At 39.9% G+C, this 13,516-nt stretch overlaps 1 protein-coding gene across 1 annotated transcript in view; it reads left to right on the top strand.

The window, feature by feature from the left end:
• CLVS1 (clavesin 1) overlaps window positions 1-13,516 on the top strand; it is a 95,864-nt gene that overhangs the window by 15,830 nt on the left and 66,518 nt on the right. Inside the window, exon 2 of the mRNA XM_075024335.1 lies at window positions 13,196-13,370. Coding sequence (XP_074880436.1) covers window positions 13,196-13,370 — 175 coding nt within the window. The remainder of the gene's footprint in view (window positions 1-13,195; window positions 13,371-13,516) is intronic.

Below are 13,516 nucleotides of genomic sequence, written 5' to 3' on the forward strand. Positions count from 1 at the left end.
TAACATTGCAATTCACATGAAATTCTGTTTTCAACTGAATTTTAATAGGTTATAAACCACTTAAATTGTTTTTCACTGGCAATTCCTGAGAAAATTTGATAGTCTGCCAAAATAATAACATAACATTACTATTCTAAGGCAAGGACCACACTGCACCTGCAACACTAAGTTGTACTCTACTGAGAATTGGCATGTATGAAAAAATTGTACTGACTTCAAGGGAACAGAGGATAGCAGGCTGGGCTATCAGCCCATTACCATATATTCAGTACAAGGCTCTACAATCCTACTTCTGCCTTCTTTGGGATCTCAACTTAAACAGTTACTATACACCGCTGCTGTAAATATGTGACACAAAGATCCATCCCATCCCATCCAGGAAAAAGCCTTCATGCTTTTGGATCATGGAATTAGTAATCTTGGTTAAAAGGCAGAGTTTACTGCAGAAATTTAAAGTTACAAATCCCGATAATGAAATACAAGTAAAGCATTGATTAAATGCTTCGAGTAGATTGCCCATTCTTTTCTTTCCTTTTTTATTTTTTTTAAATAAGGAAATTATGTACCAAGCTACTGCATTCACAGAAAATGAAGTACTCAAAAATTATGAAGTACAGGTCTTAGAGTTTTAAAATATGTTTAATTTTTTCCATTTGTGATTATAGTATATGAAATCATTACTTAAAAATTGATTAGAGCCTATTTTGTCCACTGATCCTGCACAGAGAGCATTTTGAGAGCAACTGTAACCCTGGCAGTTTCTAATTTTCAATCTGCAACCTGTATTCTAATATTTTTATTCCATAATCACTTCATCTGTTTCAAGAAACCGGTCTAAACACTATTGTATTTCTCAATGACCTCAGCCAGTCCCATTAATTCGTTAAGGTTGCTGCTTTGGAAAAATTTCCACTTGGCTTTTTGTGTTTCAGGGTGTCCTTCTAGGCTCACCTCTTTCTCCTTGGTCTTGCAATTCTCTCAGAAAACTGTATTTTGCAACTTCAAGGCCAAAAAAAAAAAAAAAAAAAGAGCTTGCCAAAGGACTGTCTTGTCAAAGAAACCCCAAACATCCCAGGAAAGCTCACTTCCTCATTTGCAAAGCATCAGGTGATTGTAGGTGTCTCTGGATCTGAACATTTTTTGTTCCTCTTACCTGACTTATTCTGCATAAGTGGTAGTAAAATCCACAGAAAAGTATATTTATCTTCCTTTAGGCTGACCTCTTTTGCTCCATTACTGTCATCCATACAAAAATACACTTAGCAAAAGGCTAGCAATGATACATAGCATAGAGCTGATGATACTTGATTTCTGTATTCAGTAATTCCCCTTCAAAAGGAGCAAATGGCTGGCTCAATCAGTGGAATCATTACAGAAGCAGTTGTCATTCATACTGCCTATAGTATTAAATTCAGCACTAGTTCCTAAGGTTTCTCCTACAATGTAGTATGATTCAAACTGATGGTGTCTTCCATAACTTTTGTTTTCTACTTGGTAGTTATAAAAATAATTTGGTTATCAGTCTTTTGTTGATTGACATATTGGGGAGTCATGTGTCTGTGGAATCCAGATCTCCCAAAGCAACCTCTTGTCACCTGCTTTCCACCTGGGAGGTCCGATACCCAGTGAAGTCTGAGTCAAACCTGGAAAACATGAGTAAGAAGAGATACCTTTTTCCAATTCCACTGGTAACATTTGACCAGACTCCTCATTGTTGGTTGGATCGCATCATGTTTTTTCCCATTAAGGATTCTGTAAAGTCTGGAGTCTTCTACAGATACCTTTTACTTACACTTTCAGTGGATTTCTGGGAAAAACAATCAGCTCTTTTAGGGGGAATGGTGCCTGCTATGCATTCCTTCACTGTCTTCAGCAATGTTGCATGTCAAAAGTGGCTAGGGTGAAAACTGCTCATTTTTCTTGAGCTTCATGGCACTGCATAGTCTTTTCAGCGTAACTGTGCAAAGAAGTTTCTTTGTGGCTGGCAGCATCATGATCCCATACAGTCTTCTCTATTTCATAAATCTACACAGGTTCATTTTTTTCTGGTCCTTCTGCCCTTCTCAGCTGAATCATTATAGCAAATTTTTGTTGTCATTGTTTTTGAAGAGATCTGCAGTTAATTTTTCCTAGACTGCTGTCTTATGAATCTTTATAGCATCTGTTTTGAGTTCCCCAATGATCATTTCTACATCAATAATATCAAGTTCCCTTGTCTTGTCAGCTATATCAAAGTTGCCTATTGTTCCAGTGGGAAACCTCTTTGATATATAATGCTTGACACATCTTTTCATTTGCTTATAAGAAATTACCAGAATATTTTCATGTCTGTCTTTTATTGGCCCTGAAGGGCTCCAACTAAAATAATTTATAACCCTTTTTGTGATTGAAATCACTTTTGTACATCTTTTTAACGTCTACCACTTTCACTGCCCAGATTTAAGCACAGGCATAAGCATAGGTATATGCTTATTTGCTTGATTTAATAGCCATTTTAGTTGTTTCTTAAGATATACCTGCATTTCTATTTTTTTTGCCACTTCTTCTTCTCATGCCTTGATAACCTCTTACTGAATATCTCTGAAGTGATTCAACTTTGATTATTTGCCTTTGGTGATGACATCCCGCACAGCTTCATCAGTTTGTTCTTGCTGTTCTAGAAAAAACTAATATGCTCTCCGCCAGAGAGGCATAGGGACGGCTGAGCTTCTCCAAGTTTTTTAATAACATCATCATTTTTATATCATCCTCTATATTATGGTAGTTAAAATGCCATTTTTACTGGAGAGAGGCTGTAAGACTGTGATGTTTCTGATTGCTTTCTTTGCAAATTATTTCTTTGTTTTCATTGGTAGCATTGCTGTTCACTGCCCATACCTGCTCTGCTTTTCTCTTTCATTCCTCCTGAAAGGAGGAATAAAACATGGTCTCTCTGTTTCTCCATTATACCATCTCGTGATACCAAAACTGCTTTATAAATCTTTACGTGGAGATATACATTACTACCACAGGATGATCTTGCCAATGAAGATACACAGGCCATTTTCCAACATCTTCATGTGAACCATTTCTAGACATGCCACTACTGCGGGGCCTGCAGCAGTCTGTCTCCGTGTGTGCATTCATTTCACACAGGCCAAAGAGGATGTCACACTGACTTAATAAAGTCCACTGGAATGTTGTATTTTTCTTTTTCTTTTTCATGTTATGCTTTTGTTAGGGACATAATACTGCCCGACTGTCGCCTTCATGCACGGTGTCTGGAATTTCATGTACAGGGTGTTACCTATAACTCAGTCTCAGTTTACTGTGGCTTTTCACCATGATCAGCTCAGCTCTGATCTTCCTACTGGGTAGATCATCATTTCTTAAGCTTGATGCAATCTGGCCTTACTTAGTTTTCCAGTTTTCCTATGATATTTTCTGACTTTTTTCAGCCGGTAGAATCAAACGTACCTTACATAATTCCATACACAAGAAAAAGGGACCCTTCATCAGAATATTTTTCAAAATATGGGCTGCTTTCATAGGCAAGTTTTGACTCTCATCTGTCAAGCAAACCAATTGTACACTATCAGTGGCTCTAAAAATCTGACATTCAGGTGGACCAGATTTCTCTGACCTTAGACCTTCATTGAGATTTCAGACTAGGTACTAGAAGGAAAGAAGTGACTTCATGCATACCTTTTGGGTTCATTATCAGCTTACAGTTACAAGCTGAAAGTTCATTACTGTAAAGTCAAGCACACAGAAGTCTGCTTCTTTGCTGAACAGTTAAACTTTCTAACAGAGGTAGAGAAAAGTGAGTTTCTGAGTGAACTTCCAGGCATTCTACTGCATTTTTCAAAGCTTTCTGGATTGATGAGTGCTGTGTGAGCAAACAGGTGTTGTTTGAATATCCACAAACGGTAATATGGCTTTTGTAGTTCTGAACTTAGCACTCAATATATGCATTGGTCAGCAGTTATTTGATTTTAACTTTACTATCTGGTATAGTCATCATGGAGGTCTGCTGTAAGAATGACTGGTTGCAACCAAAGGGGCAATTAGATAATTTTGTTAGAATTGTCTAAGGGAAAACATGTAAATATACCATTTAGTTAGCTAATCAAAAATTTTCCTGTGAAGTTTGTATTAAAGCCTTCTCAGAAAAGTTCATAAATACACAGGTGAGTTCTTGCTTTGCACATAAAAGTGGCTCTGATACTTCAGGCAGAGAGTATGATTTGTAAGTGGCAAAATTATGTTATCATAAGGCCCAGCAGTAATATTCTTTTGGCAGATGTAGGTGAGGTAAGTGGTGATGTGACAAAAAGTGAATGGAATGTTGTGTAGGTTAGTGAAGATTAGAAAAAAATGTGGAAAACTCTAGAATGACCTAGAAAAGCAGCATTCATTATGCAAAGAAATCTAAGTGCAGTGCAAGAACATGTTGTATTTTAATATGTGGCCACATCTTGTATGCAGATCTTCTATCCTCTCTTAACCCTATGCAGTTTCTTCCAGGTTTTCAATTACTTTTAACCTTTTAAGAAAAACATCAAGTCATTATGGACAGCACAATTAAGAAGTGTACTTATTGTGCGAGTGGTGGTCAGAAAAGTTAATTAGATGTTAGGCTGCATTAAGAGTGAGATGGAGAATAAATAGGAAAAGGTAAGATATTCTTTTATGTATGCTGATATTCCAAACTCATCTTGAATACTGAATTCACTTTACATATTGCTGTTGTGGTTTAACCCCAGCCGGCAACTAAGCCATGCAGCTGCTCACTCCCTCCTCCCCCTGCTCCCTGGTGGGATGGGAAAGAGAATTAAAAACAAGTAAAACTCGTGGGTTGAGATAAGAACATTTTAATAATTGAAATGTAAAAATTATTATTAATGATAATAATTGTAATGACACAGAAGATAACAAAAAGACAGTGAAATATAACTCAGGAAAGACAACTGATGCACAGTGCAATCGCTTACCACCCACTGACTGATGCCCATTTATTTCTGAGCAGCAATCCACCCATCATAGCCAACTCCCCCCAGTTTATATACCGGACATGATATCATATGGTATGGAATATTCCTTTGGACAGTTTGGGTCAGATGCCCTGGCTGTGTCCCCTCCCAACTTCTTGTGCCCCTCCAGCCTTCTTGCTGGCTGGGTGTGAGAAGCTGAAAAATCCTTGACTTAGTCTAAACACTACTTAGCAACAACTGAAAACACCAGTGTGTTATCAACATTGTTCTCATACTGAATCCCAAACACAGCACTGTACCAGCTACTAGGAAGAAAACTAACTCTATCCCAGCTGAAACCAGGACAATTGTATTATCTCAAAAAGAAGAGGATGTAAAAAATATAGCTGTCCAAAAAAAAGAGCAATGAAAGGAATTCATCAGCATTATGAACAAGTGAAATAATTACATCAGAAGGGACCAAAAAGTCCAGGGCCATTTCAAATGGAAAGATGTTGAAAATGCAGTAGAGATACAGCTAGAGGAGATACAGTGAAATCATACAGAGAAAACGTGACAGCAGGGAGACCAAATCGGTGATGCCATTTGTACCTTCTAATAACAGAACAAAGGAGCTGTGTAATTGCTTTCTGTGATTAAGCAGTTGCTTCAAAATGTTCAGAAGAAAATCCTTTCCCTTTCTGTAATGAAAAACTAACTTGTGGAATGCAATGATGCAAGAAATTGAGCAAATAGCTTAGTGTGATGTAAGGACGGATTGCAGTGCCAAGAGGGAATAAGAAAAGGCTATGCAATCACACAGAATAAAACAAAACAACAGAGATCATCAATCCTAATGCTGCTAACCATAAGCCATTCATGTACCAGCATTTGTTTTGTTCATTATTACTACAGCTGTTCTTCGACGAAACAGTGTCACAACATCGGTAAGACCACGATAGGCGATTAAAAACTACCTCTCAAACAGTATCCTGAGCTGTGACCATCAGTCTGTTCCCATGTGTCACCTCCTCAATTTCTAACAGTGGAGACCACTAACCTGAAACCACTACAGACTCCCTGACTGTGCTCATGCTGGAATGTCCTCTTTGCCCACCTTCCCCATGTTCCTCACGGGGTACATTGCATTTGGGACTACCCAGGCAAATTACTGCAGTGACTGTGTAGAATTGACCTGTTGATTGCAGGGGCTGTAGTGTAGGGCTTTTAATAATTTCCACAGTATCATAACACACTGCCTGTGATTGTCACTTACTCCTTCTCAACAGAGAAATTTGCACAGCGTGCAAGCATGACATTGCTCTGGGTACTAAAAAAAGCAAGGAAATCACCAGCGTGTAGCTCAGAAATACTTAACTCCTCAAGGAATAAAAGAAATCCACAGCCAGGAGAACAGTCATATTGCACCTGAGATTCAATTCTGGCCTTTCCTTTCAGCAGTAGGCTGCAAAGCAGAGCTGCACATCGCTCCTGAGAGGCTTCACCCTGGGTGGCACTGAGCACTCTGCCTGGAGCCCAGCCAAGGCATTAGCCTGACGGCTGGGCTGCCCTACTGCACCCAAGTGGACTCCTTATGTGCCATTGCTAAGCTTGTGCTGTGCTGGGTTGCAATTGCTTGCCTGCTCCATTTGGGATCATGTTTCTGGAGAGCTTGGGGGGGGGATTTTTTGAGCTCTTAGGAGCGTAACAATTTTATCCTTTATCTTGGACTGATTCCCTGCTAGATGGTGCGACACATCCCTAGGCTGAGGCAAAGGGAAGAGCAAATGTCACCTCCCCATTCCCCTGTGGATGTCTCTGGTGGAAGCTGGTCCCACCTGGGGTCCGAAGAGCCCCACCACCTGCACTCTGCCTCCCCGAGCACAGGGGCTGCAAAGGTCCCTGTTTATCAGCCAAATTGCACATAAGAAAGGGTCCTTGCGCAGTCACATTAACATCAGGGACAAAGTATTCATTTGCTAAGGGTGCCCACAATATGAATGAGTGTCTGTAGGAGGAGATTCGTAACACAGACTTGAATGTGGAGCGTGTAATTCAGGGGCTATTGGTTGCTATGGAGTTCAACTGAAGTGGAAAGTGACAGCAAAAAACTCATAATACTTGTATATAGAACCTCCAGCAGAAACATAACAAGGGGAATGTTTTTATATCTTTAAGAATGCCACTGAGAGGCAATTTTTGCATGATAAAAGAATGAACCCATGTATTTTCATTCTGCAGGTTGGTATATTTCCCCTTCACTGGCAATAGCAGAGGCTTCCAGCTCACTCCAAGCAGGAATTCAAAGCCAGCCAGATATCTGTGGGTGACTGGCCTCCGTTCAGTTATAAGCTAAGCAGTGGATTTCTAATGTTAGTTCAGGTCTTAGCTTAGTCTACGCTATTCTTTGTATCCAGTGCATTGTTGGACTAATCACTTCTGAAGATAAAAATCAGTACACTTACCTATCCAGTCCGTTATCCTGGTTGTAAAGTTACCTGGGAATTTTATTTACAGACTTACACAGATGCTGTTGGGAAAAACTTGATAACTTTTCATTACAAAACTGGAGCCATGCCTGTCTGAAGCTGGCATACCGGAACAACCAAAGATAGATATGCTGGATGTGACACAAGAATAATTTGGAGCTATGATATTAACTTAATGCAAGCCGTGTTTTACTCAAGTAGGAGTTTTATGTGCATATATTCTGGTTCTACAGAGAAATAAAATCTGTAACTTAAATTGGGCATAACAAAGAATGGGTTGGTACCTTACAAAATAAGAAAAAAATCTCATATTGTGTAAGAATTTCTCCAGTTTGCGTGCTGGTGAATTATTCATATTTTTGCAGCTAATGAGTTTAAATGGCTCGGAATTGTCCTATGAAAAAAGTTACCCACAGCTGGTCAAAATATTTGTTGTGAACATTTGCTGTGAATGGAACCCATTTTATCTGTGAATCGCAGTCAAGCCTTGCTAATTTCTGCGCACATATGCGCTATTCAGATCTCAGACAGATGAGACAAACAAGCCCTTTTCAGCGCATGAGTCAGCTGTGAGCTCCTCTGTTTGACTGTTCTTCTTCTCTGGTGCAGGATTAGTCAAGTGAGTCACCATGTTTATTCACGATTCATCATTTTTGCAGTTATTCTTCCTGGTTATTCTTCAGCCAAGGGCTGCCTTGTGTTGTGCGGGGTCCATATGAGAGGTCTTTCCTCACCAAAAGGTTATAAAATGTGATAGTCAGATCTTGGGTCTTGAAGTGGTTGGACTGACTCCCATTTCCCTCTGATGCCAGAGAGGCAGGATAGCTACTCATGATTGTGAGTTTGAAACAAGACATGAATCCCCAAGGACTGTATGTCAGTAATTTCCAGTGGTTTTTTTTCAGCAGAGGTAAGTTTTAAATTTCTAAAATATATACATGCATTAAAAAAACCCAGATTTTTCTAAGAACACATTAACAGAAGTTGGGGCTCTGATCAATACTTCATGAGCAGAAAGTAGAATTTAATCTGCTGAAATAAATTACTTAGTATGATTTATGAACACCAGTTCAAAACCCAATGCTGACTGGATTCCAAGGGTTTTTCGATGAACAGCATACCTTGCCTGTGTGTGGGAACAATTAAAAATGTTCCTGAGTTCTCCCTCCTCCACCAGCATTGATCTGCTGGGTTGTTCACATCTCCCTTTCTAAGCCTTTCATTGAATCATAGAATCATTTAGGTTGGAAAAGACCCTTAAGATCACTGACTCCAATTGTTAACCCAATGCTGCCAAGTCCACCACTAAACCATGTCCCTAAGCACCACATCTACACGTCTTTTAAATACCTCCAGGGATGGTGACTCCACTACTTCCCTGGGCAGCCTGTTCCAGTGCTTGACAACCCTTTCGGTGAAGAAATTCTTCCTAATATCCAGTCTAAACCTCTCCTGCCATAGCTTGAGGCCATTTCCTCTTGTCCTATCTCTTGTTACTCGGGAGAAGAGACCAACACCCACCTCACTACAACCTCCTTTCAGGCAGCTGTAGAGAGCGATAAGGTCTCCCCTCAGCCTCCTTTTCTGCAGGCTAAACAACCCCAGTTCCTTCAGCTGCTCCTCAGAGGGCTTGTTCTCTAGACCCTTCACCAGCTTTGTTGCTCTTCTCTGGACACGCTCCAGCACCTCAATGACTTTCTTGTAGTGAGGGGCCCAAAACTGAACATGGTATTCGAGGTGCAGCCAGCTTCTTCAGCTTTGATTACCTCAAATAATTTGGGGCAACCTGAAGATATTTTTCTGGTCCTTCTTCTCTCTGCTTCCTCTTCTGTTCTTTACTCCCAGGGGGAATCCTCCTTGCAGGGCAGTGCCAGCTCTCCCCCTGCTAGAAGCTAAGTGTGTTTTCTGCTCTCTGTTGGTGATTTATTGTGCGGGGAGGGAACAAAGTGAGATGTGGCCTCTTACCTGATTTGTATCTATGTCATGTTTGCAGCTTGCTAAATGTTATTCAGCTTTGGCCACCTTTTAAGTATTACAGGAGAGAGGCTTTTACCGTATACTGACTCAGGGATGTTAAGCTGAGCTGTCTGCAACTGCCAAGATAACAACATTGGTCCAAACTTTGTTAGCCTGCTGTCTTGTGGGACAGGCAGGATTTTTAGTGACTGTTTTTGCTTATTACCAGACACCTTTAATGGCTTCAGCTGCCAGTACTTCTGTATGTTCTTACTTTTAACTATCTGAATAATCCAATTAATTTCACTAGCATGCCTAAAACAGAGCCTGTGTTTAACTGTTCAGAGAGAGTAATGTCAAAATCCTGTACTGATGCTATCTTCTCCAAAATGTATCACTTTCTTGCAGCGTGTCTTATTTGACCCCTTATTTTCCAACAGTCCCTCAGCTTTATTATCCATGTATCTCTTCAAAATGACTGGTGGCAGAGACATGCAAATAGATAATTTAATTTCCCTGCAATGTCTTTATCCCCTTTAATTGTTCCCATTGCACCCTGGTACTCCACTGAGCCTTTTGATTCTCTCACAGCCTGCTTATGCCTCTTATAATTAAATAATTTCTTCTTATTTATTTTCATGTTATGCCTTTGGCTAATCTTCCCACCAAATCCCTCAGCTAAACCATCTTCATTTTTGTTTTACGTTATTGTTCCTTACCACTAGCTTCTGTTGGGCTAACTTCCCATTTTCCAAAGGGCATTTGAAGAGCCTCTTTTGTGGTACCTTTCCATTCAGCCAAGGCATATAAGCACTCTGTCTCCCTCCTTCATTTTGTCTTTCTGGGGCTTGTGCAAATCTTTTGTAACTCATTAGTGGCTCACTTCAGTAGGCTCCATGCTGAGTCCTTACGGCACCTTACACATTTCCTTTTGTGTAAAAGTAATTTATTTCACTTTTTTTTGTGTGAGAAGGGGTTAAACTGGTGGGGAGGGGGGGTGGAGGAGGGAAGGGAACATTAAGCAAAGGAACAAAAGAGGTGGGCTAACAGAAAGTGGTTCTGTGTTCATGCATAGAAAATGATTTGGATGCAAATCAGTCACACAGCTGAATGATTTGTCTCAAAGCCTCAAGATTAGGGAGCAGAGGGCTTCAGCCTCAAGTGGCACTCTGTCTGATTTCTATCCAGACCCTGCATTCACAAAACAGCGTGCCGGCAGACAGCCCACCTGGAGGACTTGTGCGCTGCTTTCATGTCTCCTTGTACTCATCTGAAAAACGTCTTTGTGTTCACTTTGAGTTATTTCCTACACTGTGTCTTAAAACTGTACAAATACATAGAGAGTGGGAGGGATCTGGGCAGGGGACAGCCAGATTAGTTACACACTAATAAAACTGGGTGCTCTATCTCACAGGCAAATAATTCCTACTGAACGTACAGGGAAGTACAGGTGAGTAATTGCTTGATAACCCAGTAATTTATGTAGACATGCAAACAAAGATTGGAATTCCTCAGCATAGAGTCCGAGAGGAACATTTTGCACTCAGTCAAATGAAATATTTAATTGTGTTTTAGAATTTAAGTGGATTACATAAAATACCTTGTATGCACCATTTCCATACAGCCCTACTGAAATCGTTATACCGCCTTTAAAAGCATCAGAAGTAGCAGGATCATGAATATGAATTTAAATATTCTATTAAGAAAACTTCTTCCCACAAATGGGGGATGAATCCTGTTCTGATCACAATGTGACCCTGTTTTCACACCTTCATGAAACAAGTATTTGGTTCATTTTAAGATTTACAAATGTGGGATTATATCGAATTCTGGATTAGTCCATCTTCCCCAATCTAGCCAGAAAGCCCATCCATGAATGATAATACCATTCTGTGTTGATGCCAACAAAAGAGTAGAGAAGGCTAGCATGTGTATGAGGACACTTTTTGAGTCACTGCACACCTCTGGAAGCTTCCATGATGCAGTTCTTGTGGAAGGCTGACCTCTTGAATAGGGATGCTGGGGTAGAGTAGTGTAGAATATGTTAAGTAGATAAAGTCTAGAGTTGCAATCACTTTTTTCATCACTGAAAGTCACCCGTTTCAGCTGTACAATGGGAAGTATATTCACATCACCGGTTTTTGAAATAAATTTAGACTAAAAAGAAATGTCAGTTGCCAATCCAATAGGTATTCCTTCACCTTACGTTGCTAAGGAATGTACTCCTTCAGTCTGTCTGTTTAGCACAGCTTCCCCAGACAATGTGAAAATATCAAGGTTGTCCTGTTACTGCAAATGAGGGAGGGGTGGTCTGGTATCCAGTAGCAACAAAATTAAATACCTTTAAGCTCTATGTGTTGCAAGTTACCTCAACAACTATACTTCAGAGAAGCTTCTAACTTTTGCAGAAAGGCACAGATCAGAAAGAGCTTTTCCAAGGGACTGTGTCTTAAGAGAAGAAATGTACATTTCCACTCAAAACCTGCTGAGACAAAAGTGAAAGAATAAGAAAATACTTCACCATTTACTTCTAACAGAAATTTATCATGTGTTGGTGCCATTCAGAGACAGAGGTCTTGATGGTAGGGAAGTTTGGTTTGACTGCACATAGTTTTTTTTTCTCTCAAGCAGAATTTGAAACAACACTCTAGTATGCTTAGATGACTTGTTTTAAATTAAAGAAAACAGCAGTAAAGGATTAAATGAGAATCTCTGTAGGAGAACATGGTGTGAACCTTCCCTGTAACAGACCTCAGGCCTCATCAAAATTTGAGAATTATACAGAAGTAAAGCAGATTGCAATAGCAGTATGTTGTGATTTCATTTTACAGAAGGTTAAGCTGTACTTCCTGAAACTTTCCTTTCTCATTGCTCTCTAAAAGACTCTGCTGTTTGTAAATCATCTTAATGGGAAGGACAGATGATGAGAGGGCCTGATTCAGCTTACTTGAGTGTAAGTATGGAAAAAGTCATTAAAGCGTCCAACTCTTACTTTTGTAAAATGCATGAGATGGAAGCAGAGAGCGGCCCAGGCTTCCCAGTACAGACTTTCACATTAAAGAAAACATTTCAACATTTTCTTCTCTGTCACTTGCTAACTCCTTCATGGCCTCCATGGTTTCTAATTATTCTCCAGAGGGAAGCCTTGCAGCCAGCCTATTGGTAGCTGCTAATTAATAAAGAGTTGCCATTTTGAGTGGATGCAGCTGTTTTCCATGTTGCATTTGGTTTGCAGAAATAAGGCAACAGTGAAACGTTATTGTGCAAAGCCTTGGATCATTCCCTCCACTCAAGCAGGAAACCAGAGAGCCTAGCTGTGACCATACCATTTATATTAATATTGGACTGATTTATTTCCTTTTCTGATTTTCCTCTTTATAATAGAAAGAAAAGAAGGGGAAAAAAACCCCTCAAACAAAAAATCTGGTAAAGTATATCTAAAGGAGCAGGCATTTAAATGGATAGCCTAAATCCATTTCATTTCCCCACAGACAAATATTTTCCCAAAGTAGCTTAGCTAAAATCTATTATAAGGAATGCCAGAAGAATTGAAAAGATTTAATTCAGGTTTTATTTTATCCACCAGTGAGCAGGACTTATCACATCAAGCAGAAGAATGTGAGTTTCAGAGTGGGAGCACTTTAGTGACACCTCTGAAACAACTCTCTTTTCAGAAGAATTCTATCAGAATAAATCCCTGTCCCTTGCTCATGTCCCATCCACAGTAAAGCTTAGTATCTTGAGGTTTGAAGATAACTGCAACAACTGATTTTTTTTTTTTTCCTGCTTTGGCTTTAGGAACTCCTTCATAGATATCCTTCGGGCTATCCTACTCTCCTTGGAAGTGCTCATCGAAGATCAGGAGCTTCAGATAAATGGCTTCATTCTAATTATAGATTGGAGTAACTTCTCCTTCAAGCAAGCCTCCAAGCTTACACCGTCTATCCTCAAACTGGCCATTGAAGGGTTACAGGTAGGTGGAGGGTTATACATGTACCTGCAACTTTTATTCCTGCAGCCAGTGATTTTTGCCTCAGTAGGCACTGGGCAGGCTGAAGGGTGGTGGGAGAAAATAATCCAGAATGCTTTAGTGTCCCATCCGCTCGCAGCATAGATTGA

This window comes from Buteo buteo, chromosome 3, assembly GCF_964188355.1.
Source record: "Buteo buteo chromosome 3, bButBut1.hap1.1, whole genome shotgun sequence".
Lineage (NCBI taxonomy): Eukaryota > Metazoa > Chordata > Aves > Accipitriformes > Accipitridae > Buteo > Buteo buteo.